Source organism: Podarcis gaigeae (genome assembly GCF_964106915.1).
Source record: "Podarcis gaigeae genome assembly, chromosome: 2".
Taxonomy (NCBI): Eukaryota; Metazoa; Chordata; class Lepidosauria; order Squamata; family Lacertidae; genus Podarcis; species Podarcis gaigeae.
Genome location: NC_139679.1, coordinates 36,372,912 through 36,391,516, shown reverse-complemented (window position 1 = coordinate 36,391,516; position 18,605 = coordinate 36,372,912). Strand labels below are relative to the sequence as shown.

At 43.2% G+C, this 18,605-nt stretch overlaps 1 protein-coding gene across 13 annotated transcripts in view; it reads right to left on the bottom strand.

Moving 5' to 3' along the window:
- ITGB4 (integrin subunit beta 4) overlaps positions 1-18,605 on the bottom strand; it is a 67,078-nt gene that overhangs the window by 26,514 nt on the left and 21,959 nt on the right. For all 13 annotated transcript variants that reach the window (XM_083725592.1, XM_083725588.1, XM_083725594.1 and 10 more), the window contains exons 5-19: positions 18,004-18,208; positions 17,467-17,563; positions 16,643-16,814; positions 14,374-14,637; positions 11,621-11,710; positions 11,183-11,305; positions 9,213-9,380; positions 8,926-9,002; positions 8,139-8,350; positions 6,652-6,755; positions 4,938-5,036; positions 3,640-3,772; positions 1,936-2,058; positions 952-1,058; positions 414-447 (exon numbers count right to left, since the gene is read on the bottom strand). In XM_083725592.1, the coding sequence (XP_083581718.1) occupies positions 414-447; positions 952-1,058; positions 1,936-2,058; positions 3,640-3,772; positions 4,938-5,036; positions 6,652-6,755; positions 8,139-8,350; positions 8,926-9,002; positions 9,213-9,380; positions 11,183-11,305; positions 11,621-11,710; positions 14,374-14,637; positions 16,643-16,814; positions 17,467-17,563; positions 18,004-18,208 (2,008 nt within the window). The remainder of the gene's footprint in view (positions 1-413; positions 448-951; positions 1,059-1,935; positions 2,059-3,639; positions 3,773-4,937; positions 5,037-6,651; positions 6,756-8,138; positions 8,351-8,925; positions 9,003-9,212; positions 9,381-11,182; positions 11,306-11,620; positions 11,711-14,373; positions 14,638-16,642; positions 16,815-17,466; positions 17,564-18,003; positions 18,209-18,605) is intronic.

Genomic DNA, 18,605 nt, shown 5'->3' with positions numbered 1-18,605 from the left:
TAGGATTCCTCGCAAGAAAAGGGAAAAGTTGACACCCATGCTGTAATCAGAGTTCCAGTAGTAGTCATGGCTCTGTTCAGCCTAACAAGACAGGCTTCAGAATTTTGCCTCAGGCCTTATCTTTTACTATCTAGGGAATCACACGATTCAATGCCATGTGTGTGCTTTGATGATGTGAGGCTTCAGATAGCGATACTTCACACCTCCAAAACCAAAGGGCATCTGGTAACGGGCTTAGAAAATCCTTGCTTGCCTTAAGACCACAGACAGCAGTTGCCTAGCAGTGTTCAGGGGCAGATAAAACAAGTGGCTAACTCAGCTGCCAACCTTACAGTATCTAGGCCTTCCTCTCCCCGTCCCCATGCAATGCTTCGCCCACCCCAAAGACCACATATAAATTCAAAACAAGGTACCTCGTGCACAACAGGGTAGCAGAGCCAGACAACCCTAAGTGGCGAAAAGAAAAACAGCAATAGTTAGGAGAGGGAATTCTTTTGAACCATGACGATGAAAAACAAAACTATGGGTAGGAGGACAAACATCTTCCCCAGGGTAGTTGAGACCAGAAGATCCACGCATCAGGGATGGAGCTTGCTACACATCAACATTCAAGCCTGCCTGGTCTGATTTTCAGCCTAGGTGCCACTTAGAGCAATCCAGGCTGCTCCCTCCCTAGTTGTCCTTTGGCCCTCAGCTTTTCTTGTTCTACCTGAACTGCCTTGCTGGAACCTGACTGTTTCCTGACCTGCCTTTACTTCCTGCATCCTGAACTGTATCTGCACTGGCGTCTCTAGACTCTTGCCTGGCACATGCCTTCACTTCCCCAGAACTCTACATTAGGCAAGTTCTCTCTCATTCGCCGCCCTTGGCTAGCTAGATCACACCCACGCCACCAATTACTCCATCTCAAGTTCCCCTTTCTCATTGCAGGGTGGAAGTCTTGGATCTTACCTTGCAACAAGCACAGAACTTCCAGCACAGCAGAAGCAGCAGCCCCAGGAGGAGCATCAGTAAAATGACTAATGGGATAAGCCAAAGGAAGCTTCCTGATGGGCACTCTGTAACAACAGGAAAACCTTCACAGTTAGGCAGGGATAGCTGGGAAACTAACAGAATTTGGGCACTGCAGGGAAAACAGAGGAAGGTCAGAGGAACCTGCCTTATACCAAGTGAGACCATTGGCCAATCTAGCTCAGTACTGCCTACCCAGAGGCTCTCTCCCAACCCTACCTGGTGGTGCCAGGGATTTGCCTTCGGAACTTCTGCATGCAAAGCAGATACTCTACCACCCAATTACGGCCCTTCCTTATGGCAGGGCTGGCCTAAGGAATTTTCTGCCTGAGGCAGAGGATAATATTGTCCCCCAGCCACTCTTGATTCCACTTACAGAATCCAATTAGACTGGCAAATGAATCTTACTTCAACAACAAAGAAGAGGCAACGTCCTCCATCATGCTTGAAGGCAGAAAGCTGTGTCCTCCAGAATCTCACTGCCTCTCTCCAGTGTCTGCCACCTAATTTTACCTAAGTATAGGGCTGTCTCTGCAGGTGAGGGGGCAAGATGATGGGAAGGCTCTAAGCTCTGTGATTGAGCTCCTACTTCCCATGCAGAAGCTCACAGGATCTGGGATCTTCAGGAAGAGCCAGGAAAGACTTCTGTCTGACACCCCAAAGACCCACTGCCAGTCAAGTTAGATGGACCAAATGTCTAAGATAGCTTTCTAAGGGGCAGAAGATCCTGTTATGATCAGAAATCAGTTTCACAGATTTGACTTTGTCTAGAAATCTGCATAATGGGGTTAGTTAAGCCTTCATTTTTAAAACATGCCTCAGAAGATCTCAGACTATGCAAGTGTACGACTCTGACTACGATTCTGGAAAGAGAGAAAAGAGCTGCCTCAGTCTTGCATCTGTCCCTAGAACATCATTACTTACCTTTCTTCCTTTGCACAATAATGGTGCCATTAAGCTCTGGGTTGGAATCCTCTTCCATGCGGTAGTGGTACCTGCAGTCATCCTCTTCATCTTGGTACGAACAAATTGTATTTAGATCTTCCTCTGCAGAGACAAAGAAAATTTATAAAATGCTACCAAAACATCTTCAACATTCCTGAGATTGTCTTTATTGCCACCAACACAGGAGCAAAGTTCTGAAGACTTTGCGAGCCACATCAGGCAGGGTTTCATTGAACTCTTACACCAGTCTTTGGGGCAGTGAGAAACAGCAGGCTGAGGTTCCACTGTCCAGAAGGCAGTAGCTTAGTCAGAAATGTGATACAGTGCATGCTGTCTTTAACAAGGCAACCGTTCTCTACGGTTAAGGTTTGCCTGTTCATGCTATTGGTGAACTGTATGAACTGAAGGCTATTCCCTTGGAACCAAGACACACACTTGATTTGATGAACCATCTTAATATGGTGAACGTGTGTACACCCTGATGTGCAACTGTGTACACATTTATCCTTTGAAAATAGGTGAAGGAAGCATAATGTGTATTATTCATACATAGGTAGTAATGCAAGCGTGTTTACCATGTTTAGATGTGAGTGCAAGATGGGGCAGAAGGAGGCCCAACTAGTGTGTGGTGCTGCATGGCCCTGTGCTCATTCCATGGTTACTCTACTACATTTGCGATGAAATGGCCCACAGTTGCTTCTGCAAGAGTCAGCAATACACAAGCTGGTGAACACTGATCAATATGTCTCCTGAAATAAGTAGTGGGTTCAGTTGATAAGGAAGCTCTGTTCAGGACAGCTGATGTGCGATGGTCATTATATTAAGCCATCATGCAATTTCCCTGTGATGAACACAACACAGCTCTAAGGCTACAGTTTCATACTCTGTAGAAATTTCATGGATGGTAATATGGGGAAATGCCGCTATTTGTCTCATACCAAAGACCACTTCCTAAGCTCTCAGCCTCACCTGTAATGCCATAGCCTTTAGTCTGTCTATTTTGCACCGTATTAATTTGCTCTGCAATAGCCTGCCTTCTACTGCTTTAAAAGACAGAATGGCATCTGCTTTTTGGTTAAGAAAATGATATATTCAAAAAATATAATTGCATGATAATATGTTTTAATGATTCAAAATATACTTGCAGTGTGTGAAGTAGCAGGCTGTCCATTGCCTGGTGTTTCAGTGTTCGTGCACATGCATCTAAATGTACATGCATTTGAGATGCACATACACACACAGGAAATTTTACTTCTAAAGATTCTGGTGCAGGGGAGCTGAACCCCTGAAGTATGTCAGCTCTAGCCATTTACACTAACAACATTTTAAAAAATAAATCCCCCAAAGGCCAAAATAGGGACAGTGGTTTTGCCTGAGAAAGTAACCAAAAACAGTGAAAGTCTTTGGGACTGTTGGAGCGTATGCCTCTAATGTTCACTACCTCTTACACTGAACACAATTTTGTTTCCACCAATGCACTGTAATAGGAGGACTGCTATCTGTGCCAGTGATAGGGAATCTGTAGCCCTCCAGTTGTTGCTGGACTCCAGCTCCCATCAACCCCAGCCAGCAAACCTTATGGCTAGGAAGGATGGGAGTTGGAGTCCAGGAACATATGGATAGCCACAAGTTGACCACTCATGCTCTTTGGCCTACAGATGTACATCAAAGAAATCATGGTACCTTGTTCTAGTTCATCCACTACTCGGATCTTGTAACGGCAGTTTTCACATTTCTTTCCCTTCTTCTCTCCAGTCCCCCAAGCCTGGCACTGAACACAGGTTCGGACATCTTCTCCACACACATGTCGGTAGCCCTGTTCACCAGAGAGAGGACATCAGTCTATAGAAGTATTGAAGAGACAGAGTGAAAGACCAGCAGAGGTGGAACATTTGACTTTCGGAAGAGTGCTTGAAAGCAATACATACACTTATCTCATCGGAGAAAGGAATGAGAGAAGGAACAAGTTGTTGCATGGAATACATAAGACACACAGGGCTAAGTTAATCACTGCGCTGTGAGTTGCAGAGAACTCTCTTGTGAAAGAAGCTGTTACTGCGGCAAATAAATAATTGAAATGTTCCCTGTTGCAGTCCCGACGAAAGAAGAATGGGTGCAAAAAATAATGGAATACGCAGAAATGGCAAAACTTGCCAGAAAAATAAGAAATCAAGATAACAAACTTTTTAAATCAAAGAATGGAAATGGCTTATTGAAAATTTACAAATAAACTGTAAACAGATAAGAACATTGGTAGGATTGTTGTAATAACCTGCAGTTTTATAAGAGTACAGTCGTACCTTGAAACCGAACGGAATCCGTTCTGGAAATCTGTTCAACTTCCAAGGTGTGGCTTCCGATTGGCTGCAGGAGCTTCCTGCAGCCAATTGGAAGCCGCAGAAGCCCCACTGGATGTTCGGCTTCCCACAGAATGTTCGCAAACCGCAACACTCACTTCCGGGGTTGCGATGTTCGGGAGACAAAACGTTTGACTGCTAAGGTGTTCGTCAGCTAAGGTATGACTGTATACATTTAAAGTAGATGAATAAATGATTACGTTCAGTTAATTTGGAATATGAGGAAAATATTTTTTTTAAAAAAACGCAGAAAGATTATTGAAATGTATAAAATTGAAAATCATAAATAAAAAGTAGAAAAAAGAGAGGAATTCGCTGTTGTAGATAGAGTGTGCTCATCTTTTGCTTGGTTTGGCTTGTAATGGAGATATCACAAGTAAGGGCTGCCAGGGAAGTTCATATTAACAGGGGAAAGCGGGAGCAAGGGAATGACCGTGTGTGGCTACATTTGCAGTGATCTCTATTTGTCAAATATGCATAAGGAAGAGTAAATGTGGTTTTAAAAGCACAAAGAATAATATTTCAAATATAGCATAAGAATCGACCCAAAGTCCTAGTCATCGGCTATATAACACTCTAAGCATGGTGACCCCCTAAAGTCACTGGCTTCATCTAAGAGCTTACCAGGGCATAACTGGTTTCGCAGGTGGGTTCAATGTAGAGGGTAGGGTTACTACAGATGCATCTGCCGCATTCACATCTCCCGCGCCCATTACAAAGAATCTGCAAGAGACAAGGGCAAGCACTGAAAGTTCATTTTCAGGTGATACATCATCTTCTATTCTGAAATGACAAAATCTTACCCAAATTCAGTTGAGGATATTTTTTCCCCCCACAGCCAAGAGGAAAGTTAAACATGGGGGAAAGAACCCTTTGGATAATCAGAGGGCTCTTTCCTTACATCTCTTAAGAGTTGGTAAGGATTTTTAAAAGCGTGCTAATGGTAATAGGGTCTGTATCTTGGGAAGAAGGTGGACTTAAGCAAACAATTCATAATAGCTACATGGTGGCCTAGATTACTCAAGAGAGCAGATCAGAGTTTGGACTAAAATGCCTTCGTATTCCTCATGTGTGTAAAACAAACAGGTTACATATTCTGAACACTATCTCCACCTTAACAACTGCTGCAAAAACTGACAAAATAAGCTAAAAACAGACTTCATACCAGTGCCTTACTTCTCCCTTATTAGTCGAGTTCCCACAGTTCTCAGAGCACAAAAGTAGAGTAGGAAATGGCCTTAGTGGGCAAATCAGCAGATGGAGGGTGGATGCAAAGAGGCAACTGAATGGTGCAATTTCATGCAGTTTTGCAGGGTAGATACAATTCCCTGGGAGTTTGGCGAACAAGCCAAGCCACAGAAGGTGGCTGTTCTGTGAGTAAACCGGGGTATCGAAAGTGAGGGAGTGAGGCATGCTCACCTCCCACCCATGTCTGGACACTTGTGGCTAAACTTTTCCGCTGCCTCTTCTATACAGCATAATGCTGAGCAAAAAACAAAACAAAACACCACTTCATCCCGCGAAGGGTCATAGTTCAGTGGTAGAGCATCTGCTTTGCATGCAGAAAGTCCTAGGTCTGTGTTATGTGGTTGCTCGAGAGTGAACAGGCAAGACCCCCACTGGTCTTTTCAAAGGCTTTATTATCGGTGCAAAAACATTCACAGTGCAGGCTGTTTCAATTCCATGTCTTGCTCAGTCACTAGCAGAATCTGGGAGTGGGCAGTCCTTAAACGTTCCCCAGCAGAGTAGTATCTTGACCCCCATCCTACGCCTCCCCTCTCTGCGCGTAAACCTACTGCACAGAGAGGGCGTGGGCAAAGGGGGACCTGCCCCCCTGCTTTGCTCCTGCTCGGTGCTGTGGCTCTCCCTTGCATCCTCTGAGCCCTGCATTCCTTCCCCACTGGAGGCGTGGCTTCCCTCCTCCGCGGAGGAAGTGCTGCTTCTCACGATCTTTGGAGGCTCCCTGTAACCCAACTGCCCTTCCACCTCTTGCCTCTGAGCTGATGGCAGTTCCCTGACAGTCTGACTCAGCATAAGGGAGTTTTCTGTGTCCTACCCCCTCTCTGAAGATGCCTTAAATCCATTAATCTGTCTACCAGCTCAAGTCCATTATTGTCTACTCTGACTGGCAACACCTTGCCCAGGGTCTGGATAAGTGAGGACTTGAATTTGGGAACATCCCAATGCAAAGCATGAGGCCTCTACATCAGCTTTGAAGTCACCCAGCCGTCTATTTAAACAGAACTCTCTCTGATCTTCAGGCTGTTGTACATGAAGGAATACAGCTTCCTATCTCCCTTGTTTATCTTTCTAAGAAGGGCAGGGGGGAATAACTTACCCCACTGCTGGAGATACAGGTCTCATTGCTTGTGGGACACTCACAGCCAGGGCCTTCCCAACCACTTTCACATGCGCACTGACCCATGTAGCAGCGCCCCCGATCTGCATAGAGGAAGGAAACAAGGATAGGGTTTCATAGAACTCAGCCTACACTTACATGGCTGATATAGCTCAAGATTCACATCTTTGGCAAAGTGCCACAATGCCCATAGTTATGTCAGGAGCTTTGGGGGGTTTGTTGTTGTGTTGTTTTTTTGTATCTTAGATATTTTGTGCTTTTAAAAATTATGAATAAGATGAAAACAATAAAATTTATTGCAATAAATACAATACCATTTCACACTGTGGCTGTAGGAGCATTATAAGGTGGAAACAAATGTTGACGTCCAATAGTACTGGACAGTACAGTAATGTGAAATTATGGAGGAAGTCCTAACATTTTTATCTATTGAAGGATCACAATTTTGGGTCAGTCATTAAGTGAGTACTGTTGAAAAACAGCTATACAACAAGGCCATGGAAGATGTATATACAACAGGCGTAGAGAAAATCTGTGTCGTGAAGCATTTAATGGTGTCTTTATCCAAATGTGGTAGAAGTGCAAGCCATTCAGAAGCTTTAAATGACTATAATCAAGACAAAGAATTGAGGAATGTTAAGCTACTGTGTTTTCTACTTGATGGATTCATCGAGTATGCCTCCAACATTTTATAAAGGTTGATGCACAAAGACAACAACATGGTCTTGTTTGCTGCAATAAGAAAGGCCAAGTACTGGAAAGGGAAAGGCGAACCAGAGAATCCATAGTATGTTTCTATTCACACTACAGTCCTCCTAACCACACATACTTGGGACTTAACTTCAGAGTACTTGGCATTCAGACATAGTTTTTAGGAAACCAATAATGCTCAGGTCAACATCAACCTGACCTTGGCTGCAGCCTGACACAGTGAATGCAGGGAATCTGTTTAAAACACAGTATTGGCTAATCTGTACGGAAATGGATCACGAAAACACCTTTTGTTTTCCCTTCACTTGAGAGTGTAACTGATGCCCTCTAGAGGCTTTCAAAGAGAAGATGACAGATCTATGAGCAACCACTAAAGGCTTTTCATGGCATTAGCTGCACAAGCCTAGGGGGATTCAAAGGCAAAGAATATGAGGAAGGTGTGATAGACTGCAGAAAAACTCAAACACTATAAGCTTTATAACTGGGGCAATAGGTTTGGGGAGGCTCTTCTATTCAGTCATTAACACAATAGTGAATCCTCTATAATCTATGATCTAGTTGTGTGATTTCACAAGCATCTGAGAACGACAGTTTACGGTGCAATGCTAACTGTGCCTGCTAAGGCCTATCGGATTCAAGGGAGCTTACTCTCAGGTAAATGGATTCAGGTGTGTAGCCTTAGCCTGCAGCAGAAAGTTGTAACCACCTGAGGGCAGACCTGAAGCCTGGCCACTGCTCCAGAAGGCCTCACTCACCGTTGCAGAGGAATCCGGAACTGCGGGGACACTGCAAATTGTCAAATTCACAAAAGCGGCCCTCAAAACGCTGGGTCCGACCCTCAGAATAGCACTCGCATTGCCCACAGAGGCATTCACCTTGCCCTGAGCAGGGCTCTGTATCCCCTGGTCGTATGCAGGCCGCATCGTCAGTAGAGGAGGTGGTAGAGCAGTTACACGTAGCTCCCCGCCTGTCAAGGAGAAAGGAAGTCAAGACAAAGACTGAGAAACGCCTCAAAGGTCTGACATCTTGCTTAGAAGGCATGGTGCAAAGAAATGATAATAATTGGTCACAGCTCAACCTTTCTTTGCCATGAAGTGACTAGTGAGAGGTGAAAGTGTGGCTTAGAGAAAAGCAGACAGCATGAGTCCAACATATATTTGAGTCTAAAAATTTCCTGCCTCCTATTCGTAGTTGGTTTGGAACATAACGTTGAACCACGGTTACCATTAACCAAGATTTATAAAACAACAATAAACCAGAAGTTTATTGTCCAGTAGTTTGGAGGATGAATTGTTTGGGTTAGGTTGCTGGTCCCATAGATTTTTTATTTATTTTTTGCTGCTGCACTGCTGCATTTTATTGATATCTGATGTTTTGTGTTTTATTTTATACAGTTGTCCTTATGCTTCTTATTCGAAGCTGCACTGTGTTCCAGATTGGAGGAAGGGCAGGGCACAAATCAATCAATCAACTGATATTTTCTGCTGAAGGAAATAGAAAACACACACCCCACTTAATAAAAAATAAGGATGAGGTATTTACCAGCCTGCATTGCAAATACACTCTCCACAGGCGAAGTTCCCCCTGAAATTGCACCTAGGTGATAGGACTTCCTGTTGCTGCAAAGTACAAGAGAAGAGATGTTACTGAACTTTATTCTAGGGGATCAGATTTAGTCACATGTCCTTCAGAGAAAAAATAATGGTAGCCTCTAGTTTTGCTTCTATATGCAAACTTAAAGAGCTCATACAAGAGTCAGGCTTCCTATAACATTAATATCTAGAGCCATTCTTGGGGTAGGACAACCAAAGAGGAGAACAAAAAAGTACCAGTTCACAGGGGCAGGCGTCACAAATGACTGAGGCTGCTACTTCCACGTTGTTACCGAAAGAGGAGGGCTTAATGTGGAAAACGCCATCCCGATCTTTCTCCGGGAGGCTGCAGACATGCTTGTCGCCCACTTGCTCATGAGCTTTCACACGTACTTTGAATCTGCCCTAGATGGAAGAGAGAAGTCCTGTTCATTTGCTGGATTGATCCAAAGAGAGAAAGACAAGAGAGATATGCCACTTTAAACAGCAACCTGGAAGGTGAACGGCTAGGCACAAGGCTGAAGACGTAGAAACAAGGAAACGGATATTGCTAACTTGCTTCCGAGATGGATAAGAAGTGTATGTTCCCGATGCTGCACAGCATCCCCCTCCCCCATGTATAAGTAGCTGGGTGGGATGGAGATACAACCAGAAAACCTACACGACATGGTGGTGGTCTGGGATATGGGGCCCTGCTCTTCCTGTCCTGAACAGTTATTGTTAATGGCTGCTTCCAGATGGTGCTACCTAATCATTGCTCTCAAGTTCTGAACTAAAAGTGAATTGCAATTGACTTTCCACATTAGTAGGAGTATTGCGCTTCTGTGTGAGTCTTACTTTGTCCTGCCCATCCTATCAGGTGTGACGTAGCCCATTTGAAGGTCAGCAACACACATTCGCTATTCATTCATTCAGTTTATATCCTGCCCTTCCTCCGGAGGGAAACCAGGGCAGCTTGTGGTGTGTAGATTTTTCTTTAACCCTGTTTTCAAACCCTGTTTTCAAAATCAATCTTTTTATTAGCAGTAAAACACTTTCCTGCCTTTTTTTCTGAAATGGAGGAATAACTCTTAACACAGTCATGCTATGTTGCTGCTGCTGCTTGTCTTACAGTGCTATAACAGTATAATGCAATTTCTATTCTGAACTTAAAAATGGAAAGCGTAATGCTGGTGGTCAACAAAAGAGGTTTAAAGACTCTCTCAAGACAAAACTTTAAAAATGAAGTATAAACACCGACAACTGGGAAACACTGGCCTGTGAGCACTCCAACTGGAGAACAGCCTTTACAAAAGGTGTTGTGGACTTTGAAGACGCTCAAACTCATGATGAAAGAGAGAAATGTGCTAAGAGGAAGGTACATTTGCCAAACCCTAACCATGATAAACTCGCACCCGAAAACCTATGTCCCTGATGTGGAAGGATGTGTGGATCCAGAATTGGCCTCCACAGTCACATATGGACTCATTGTGAAGACTGTGTTCATGGAAGACAATCTTACTCAGCTATGAGTGATTGTCAAAGAAGCAGCAGCAACAACACGTTTTTAGCAACCTGGTTAATGATTGTTACCAGAAAGGGATGGATGGATAGATATCATCATGACATTATAACATTGTACAGCTATACTTCTTTATTTAAAAAAAAGGAAAGTATTTTAGTACTAATTAAAAGTTTGATTTAATAAAACACACATAAATGGGGTCCTAAAATGGCAGCAACCACTTATGATGAATACATGTTGAATATGTGTTTCATCCATGTCAAAACGCCACCATTTACAAACAATTACTAGCTCCAAAGCCATTTGTATCTATGGAGACTGCTCTACTCTTCCATTCTTCTGGAAATAATTGGACTCAGTGCCATCATCTGAATGCCCAGGTCAGGGACGGTGCATCGCATTTTGCCATTTGAGGCAAAACAGGAAATGCTGCCATGCTCTGCTGCTGCCGCCACCAACACTGCCATATTTGCTGCTCCTTACACCTGCTCTACCCACCCTACCACTGCTGCTACTGGCAGAGAAGCAGTGCTGGCATCAGAACAGCTTTCATGTGAGTTCTTGCCAATTTTGGGGGAGATCACGCATAAAATCGGTGCCAATGCTGTCACTTCACCACTAGGCTAATGGCTGGGCCGGCCCTGTCCCTGTCAAGAGTGAGTGAATGAGGAAAACAGAAATACAAAGCGGAGGTAGGCCTTACCACTTCACCACGGACAATATTGAATGAGCCAGACTCTGTCTTTTCATACATCTCAGATGTTATTTCTGTTTTCATGGCTTTTGGGGTTCCAAAAGCTCGAATGTCCATCTTGGAACTAATACGCTGGGAAAGGCAAGGAGGGAATAAATTAATAAAACTGAAACATACCAAATTCAGAGGTTCCCCCTTGATTATAATAATAGGATTTGCACATTATAACGCCCAACCATGTCCACAGAGGATGGCTCTATTAATTTGCTCCTTGAGTTGTATTGTCACCGCAAAATTCAGTGAAGTACAAATGTCAAAGGCTAGCTGTGTTTTGGTTCACATATTGATTTGAGAAGTGAAAATTATGCAGCTTCTCATTAAAATGCACACAAAATTGAATTTCTTTTCCATTCCTAGATAGGACAGATTCCTGATGTTGCCTCTTACATTGTAAGCCGTACGAATCAAGTCCACAATATTAGAGGAATCTTCTTGCAGCCTCCCAATTTCAGAAATTGGGAAATATGTGTGCAGTTTCTATTAAAAAAGAAAAAGCAGTGAATTAGTTAAATATTTAAGTTCTGTTACAACCTTAAATGGACAACAGAGAAAGCAACATAGTTAAGTACCTTGTTATACACAGTAACTGAGCATATGCCTTTATCTTACTATTGTAGTTGAATTTTTGCTGATGAGAAACACTAGACACAGGTCACAACAACAAAGCAAATATTAGCAGTGGTGTTTTCCCATTGATTTCAACAGGATGTAGTTATGATTAATTTTCACTGGGTTGGGTCTCTACAATGGAATGTGCATTTCAAAGACTAGCAAAACCTCTTGTTGTGAAGGGATGGTTCTATCTTGTACCCATTCTAACCCATCTCAAAGAGGCCATTCTGATTAATGGCCTCCCTAGCTGATATTAATGAACAGGTGGAGAAAAGGGGCTTTGTGGGCAGAGGCTAGTTGTTTGGGATAGGACATGAAAGGCTTTATCAGTCAACACCAGTACCGTGAAGCGAGCATGGAAGCTAGTAGGCAGCCAGTGCAATTGTCATAACACCAACTGAATATGCTACCCACACAGGCTAATGCACTCTTTTAGCTGCAGCACCTTAGCAATTATCCTGGGGAGCCTCATGCCAGTAGGTCAAGCCAACACTCAGTGAAGTCCAATGAAGGTTAAGAATCTTAGGGCCAAAGCACACATTATGCCATGAGGATCCAGGACTGCTCTTCCATTGGTCTTTTAAACAGACACACAGCAGTATGTGCATGTGCTAATTTAATTAGGAAAGTGGTGTGAAGGCTGGGACATTAAACCCTATCCCCTGCCCAACACCCTCAAGCTGTGAGTTGCTTTTCAAGAGGAAAACACAAATCTGTATCACGCATCTGAAATTTCCCCCCATGGAACAAATAGCAGCTTAGCAGGGGCTTTAGACTGGGAACATGGCCTGGAAGAAAGGAGTTAAAATACCCTCATTCTCTGTGCATCTTTAATTGAAAAATATATAAATTATCCATGGCATAGAGAAAGTGAATAGAGAAAAAAATATTCTTAGGGCCAAGCTAACTGTAATGTTAATTGCATAAATGCAATTAATGTACCTGCTTTTTATTACGGAAACTGTAGCCGAGGAGGAGCCTGAGCAGCCTCAAGACCATGGGGGCTGGGGAGAAAGGGAAAGTTTAACTCTTTCTGTTCTGGCCACAATCCTCAAAACCATCTCCTGGAAACTGCAATGTGCATTTCAGTGGGACCAATGGGAACTTGCTTTGAAATGAAAATAGCAGCTTTGGAGAGCCTATTTTTGCCAGGATCATGGCAGGAAGAGAAATATTTAAATCCTCCCGTCTCCATCCTCATAGCCTTCCCCAGGACTGCTATTCTCATAACAATCAGCATGCAAGTTAATTTCCTTTGCAAAGTTGACATGTCTAGTTTGGCCCTCAAATCCCTATCCTTCTAGGACTTAGATTTAAGATAAAGCATTTGTTCACTCTAATGCGGGGGTGTGGAAACTTAAAGCCCCTTCAGATGTTGCTGAACTATAACTCCCATCAGCCCTAGCAACGAGCAATCATGGTCAATGGTTAGGGATCATGGAGTTATAGTTTAGGAACTTCTGGGAGGAGCAACTTCTGGGGAGGCGCTAATGTTCTCCACACCTGCTCTATTGTCTTTTTGCCCTGCAGGTTAGCTTCTTGGAAACATCTGGCTGATCACTGAAGGAAACATGATGCTAGCTTAAGGTTACCAATTTTTTTTCAATGAATCCAGGGACACTTTTCAACTTCAATGGATTTTGTATGGGGACTGATTTGTAAATCCGGGGACTGTCCCTGGGAAATGAGGACATCTGGTAACCTTATGCTAGCTAAGATGGCCCTTAGGTCTGATCCAGTAGGGCTTGTTCTATATTCTTCAAAAAAAACTTATCAGATAATCAGTCATGGATTTATTGGAGTAACATGTAGCTTGGTCCATTTGCGGATGGAAATCTGTTGTGTGAAACAAAAGAGATCTTGGTCTGATTCCTGACTGGGATTATCCAACTAACCACTGGGGGTCCCCGCTGGATTACAAAAATAGATTGCGCAGCTGCTTTGAAATAGCTTATGTTCTTGTTTCTGCTGTTACCAAGTTGTTGGGTGAGAAATATGCAGTACCTGAAGGTAATCTGATTCCTACACCTGTGTCGCATTACCCATATATTCCTATGGGAAAATATTGTAGTGTTTCACAGAGAAGAAAGTGAACAGCAGAATAACATTTTTAGGATGAGGAACATATAAAAGAAAACACTAGATGCACATTTGGACATATATTAGAGAAGATGGTGAAAACCCACAATATCTCCGCTTCAATGTGGAAACTAAGGAGATGCTGAAAAAATGAAAAAAGCTCATCTGCTGAAGGATTCTTGGATAACTTTCAAAGTGTATTTCCCAAACAACAATGAGTGATGGCCTCCTTTCCCTAGTCAGATCATGCAGCCCTTTTGCTGCTGGAGGAGGAGAGCAGAGCTTTTTGTCCAGCAGTAAATACCTAAACAGGCTTCCTTGTAAGGTCATTGTCTCCAGGCAATGGTGGCCAGTGTTAACTGCCAGTGGCTTAAAAACACACCTCTCAGTTTCTCCTCTGACATCATCCAAGCACCCAACACCCACTGTCTTCCCAGTGTCATTTTTACCTCATAGTAATCATAAGAGTGGTTGGTGACAGCAAATATGGGGATGATATTGCTCTGCCTCAGCAGTTTCACAAGTGCGGGTACGGAGGGGTAATCCTGCTTTGTGTCAAAGGTGTAACTTCCTGTCCTGTTCAGGTGGCAGTATCCATCGTTCCTCCTCATAATTCCTGCAAGGACATTGGCACCGTCAGCTTCATAATGGAAGGCGGACTCGGTGGAGAACACCAGGAGGTGAGTGCTGTCTTCCCGCCAGCCAATCTGGTCCTGTGGGTAAAGAGAAAAACAAAAGGGTGTAGATTCAACATTGTGGAGGGATTTAATTTACTCAGAGAGATGAAGAAGGTTCCCCAGAAACAGGTTGAGGAGAGTGCTGTGGCCATTCACACCATGGCAGAAGTTTCTGTGGCAACCCCTTCTCTAGGTACATCAATAAAGCTTGCAGCCACTGGGTGTCACTTCCAACTGCAGACCAGTCCAAGGTTAGCTGAGAGGTCTGGAAACTTCATCAATTGTTTTTGTGCTGATGTTGACAGTGTCTGGTCACTTCTCTCTTATCTTGTCGCCTCAGCTCTTATCTCTTAACTATTGACAAGGTATAGCTCCCTGAATTCACCATGTGTTCTGCTTCCATTCTAAGGCACTTCTGGTATTTATTTACAGTGGTACCTCAGGTTACATATGCTTCAGGTTACAGACTCTGCTAACCCAGAAATAGTACCTCGGGTTAAGAACTTTGCTTCAGGATGAGAACAGAAATCGTGCTCCGGCAGCGCGGCAGCAGCAGGAGGCCCCATTAGCTAAAGTGGTGCTTCAGGTTAAGAACGGACCTCCGGAACGAATTAAGTACTTAACTCAAGGTACCACTGTATTTTTAACCTTCATGTGTCTTTCAGCTGCTAATCAAACCATTATCTCCATCTTTATGCATGCAGCACATTTCTCACAAGTTTGTACTTAAAGTGGTTTACAACAGAATAGCAGTTGAAAAACAATAACCATAGTACATAATTAAAACACCATTTACACTAAAGTAACAATTCAATAGTAATTATTTACTAACAATTATTATTATTTACAATTATTTAATAATTATCATTGTTAAGCAATAATTAATCATTTTTTAAATTGTATCTTCAAAACATTTCCAGAAAATTACACCTAGAATCACAGGTGTGCAACCTGATATCTGTTACACCTGGGAGGGACTTATTCAGTCTGCATTCTCTATCCTGGAAAAAGAGTCTACAAGTTGACCTCACGGCTACTTCATCAATCTAATTTTTATAAGTTTTGGTTTTTCATTTTTCCTCATTCATGTCTCACTGCCTGCTTGATGAAAAGTTCTAGGGAACTCGCCACACTGTTGTGGGTCCCAATAAAGCGCCAGCTGAACTACAAATTTTGGAGTTTATTTACCATATTTTTCACTATATAAGACACACTTTTTCCCTCCTAAAAAGTAAGGGGGAAATGTGTGTGCGTCTTATGGAGCGAATGCAGGCTGAACAGCTATCCCAGAAGCCAGAACAGCAAGAGGGATCATTGCTTTCACTGCACAGTGATCCCTCTTGCTGTTCTGGCTTCTGGGATAGCCGTACGAAGCCTCCTCAGGGCAGTGTAGTGGTTAAGAGTGATAGACTCGTAATCTGGGGAACTGGGTTCGCGTCTCCGCTCCTCCACATGCAGCTGCTGGGTGACCTTGGGCTAGTCACACTTCTCTGGAGTCTCTCAGCCTCACTCACCTCACTGAGTGTTTGATATCAGGGAGGAAGGGAAAAGAGAATGTTAGCCGCTTTGAGACTCCCTCGGGTAATGATAAAGCAGGATATCAAATCCAAACTCTTCTTCCCCCTGCCCTGAAGGGGCTTTGCGCAGCTATCCCAGAAGCCAGAACAGCAAGAGAGAACGCTGTGCAGTGATCCCTCTTGCTGTTCTGGCTTCTGGGATTCAGAATATTTTTTTTCTTGTTTTCCTGCTCCAAAAACTAGTTGCGTCTTATGGTCTGGTGCATCTTATAGAGCAAAAAATATGGTAAATTGTAATGTTCTAACTCCAGCTATGGCTTGATAACAGCTAATCCATTCTAAAACTCAACCAGGTTCTAGCAAGACACAAGCTTTACCATGTGCTGATAATTAAAGCAAAGCTTTGGCCTAAATATTCTCATTGATCTCACAGCCAGATGAGGGGCTAAGAAGGCCCATATCCATCTTACACTCAATTAATTGCTTTATCTATCTATGCCTTCTTCAGTGACCTCTTGGCTCACCTTGCAAACAGCCGTTTGTAATATGGCATCAAATCCACCTTCTGGGGCATCCAAGTTCCCTGATATTTGCTCCATCATTAACTCTTGGCTGAATTTATTGATATCATGGGTTAGGCGGATGACATTCTTAAAGGAGAAGGGTGGGTCAGCACCAGTCCAAGGCTCACGGAGTCTGAATGTAAAAAGAATAGCAAAGACTTTATAATCAACTACCAGCAAGTTGATGTCAGAAACACCTCCTCTGCATCTTGTAGGGAAAGGCCTCAGTCATCTGCCATACAGTTTAATAAACTTAATTACTGTATAGAAGAACAGTCATGTGTTGTGATCTGAAACAGCAAAAAAATAAAAACAAAATAAAGATTAACAAATGAGTTGTGACCAAAATGTTCTTAGGCATAAGTTGATTTCATCAGATGTAGAAAGACTGTTTTCCTTCGTTTTGGAGGAAAGATGGGATATAAATGTAATCCCCCCATTTATATTTGGGGTGCACAACTGTTTTGCAAAATAAGTTTAAAAATGAAAGAACACATATTAAAAACAGATATTCATCATGAGTCAGTCAACTGACATACACAAGATTCAGTCATGAATGGATATGAAGAAGTAGGACAGCACGGTTTGGAGAAGGGGCATAGTCATATGTATTAGAAACAGGCTAGCTTAAGCTACAAGGCTTATTCACTTTATATCTTTCACACCCACCCACTAAAAACAACGAAGAAGATCCTAAATAGTTTATTCACAATATATTTAGGATCCTATGGATCCTAAATAGTTAATTCACAAATATATCCCCTGGGTGCATCACCTTCACTTACCTCTCAGGCCTCATATCTGTCTGTGGGGCTGAAACTTTATCCACAAACTTGCCAAAGCCAATAGTATAATCACTGGTTAGCTGAGTCAAAAAATTTGCTGGCAGGAAGAAAGTGGGAAAGGAGCAAGTAAGTGAAGATGTCCTGGCACACCTGAATTAAAGCTGCAATCCTAACCATGTCTGCTCAGAAATAAATCCTGTTGAATTAGATGGGGGTTGCTCCCAGGTAAGTGGGGTTAGAATTGCAGCCTTAGTCCTCAGCTTGAAACATACTTTCCCACAATGTAGTCCGATTACATAATACTTTCATTGCACATGAGGGCAGCAGGCTAGTTTGGAGCTTCAAAAGAGGTTCTATGGTGCGTGCGCACACCTTCATCCCCCAACAAAGGGAAAAGGATGCCCCACTCCTCAGGATCTGCTGCCTGAGATGGTTGCCTCATTCAGCCTAAAGGTAGGGCCAGCCCTGTCTTTTGCCAAGTGCACTATGACGTTGCAGACTGCTGTTTCCCACAGCTTATAAGTTTTTAATTCTCACCCAGTTGTTGGCCCATTGTTTTAAGGTTGTCCAAGTCGTCACGCATGGAATAGGAAAAGTCCATGAGAATGTAGAGGTCCACAGGAGATTCACTGGGCTCAAACACATCCACATCAAAGGTAGCTTCCTCACCAGCTCTCAACTTCATTGCTATGTTCTGCGGGGATACTTGTGTTTTCTTCAGAGATGTATCAATCTTAAATTCCTGCCAGAAGAGACACCAGTAATCCTCAGAAGATTTAGCAGTCATGTTGCATTTTTCGTTTTAATAAGAGATCAGAGAGGGAGAGAGCTGATTCATGACAAATAAGAGATTAACTAAATTTACAATGCTTCCGTGTGCTGCTCTGGTTCACCAGAAGCGGCTTAGTCATGCTGGCCACACGACCCAGAAGCTGTACACCGGCTCCCTCGGCCAATAAAGAGAGATGAGTGCTGCAACCCCAGAGTTGGCCACAACTGGTCTTAATGGTCAGGGGTGCCTTTACCTTTACCTTTTACCCTATATGTAAAAAAGGTAAAGGTAAAGAACCCCTGGATGGTTAAGTCCAGGCAAAGGTGACTATGAGGTACGGCACTCATTTTGCTTCAGGTTTAGGGAG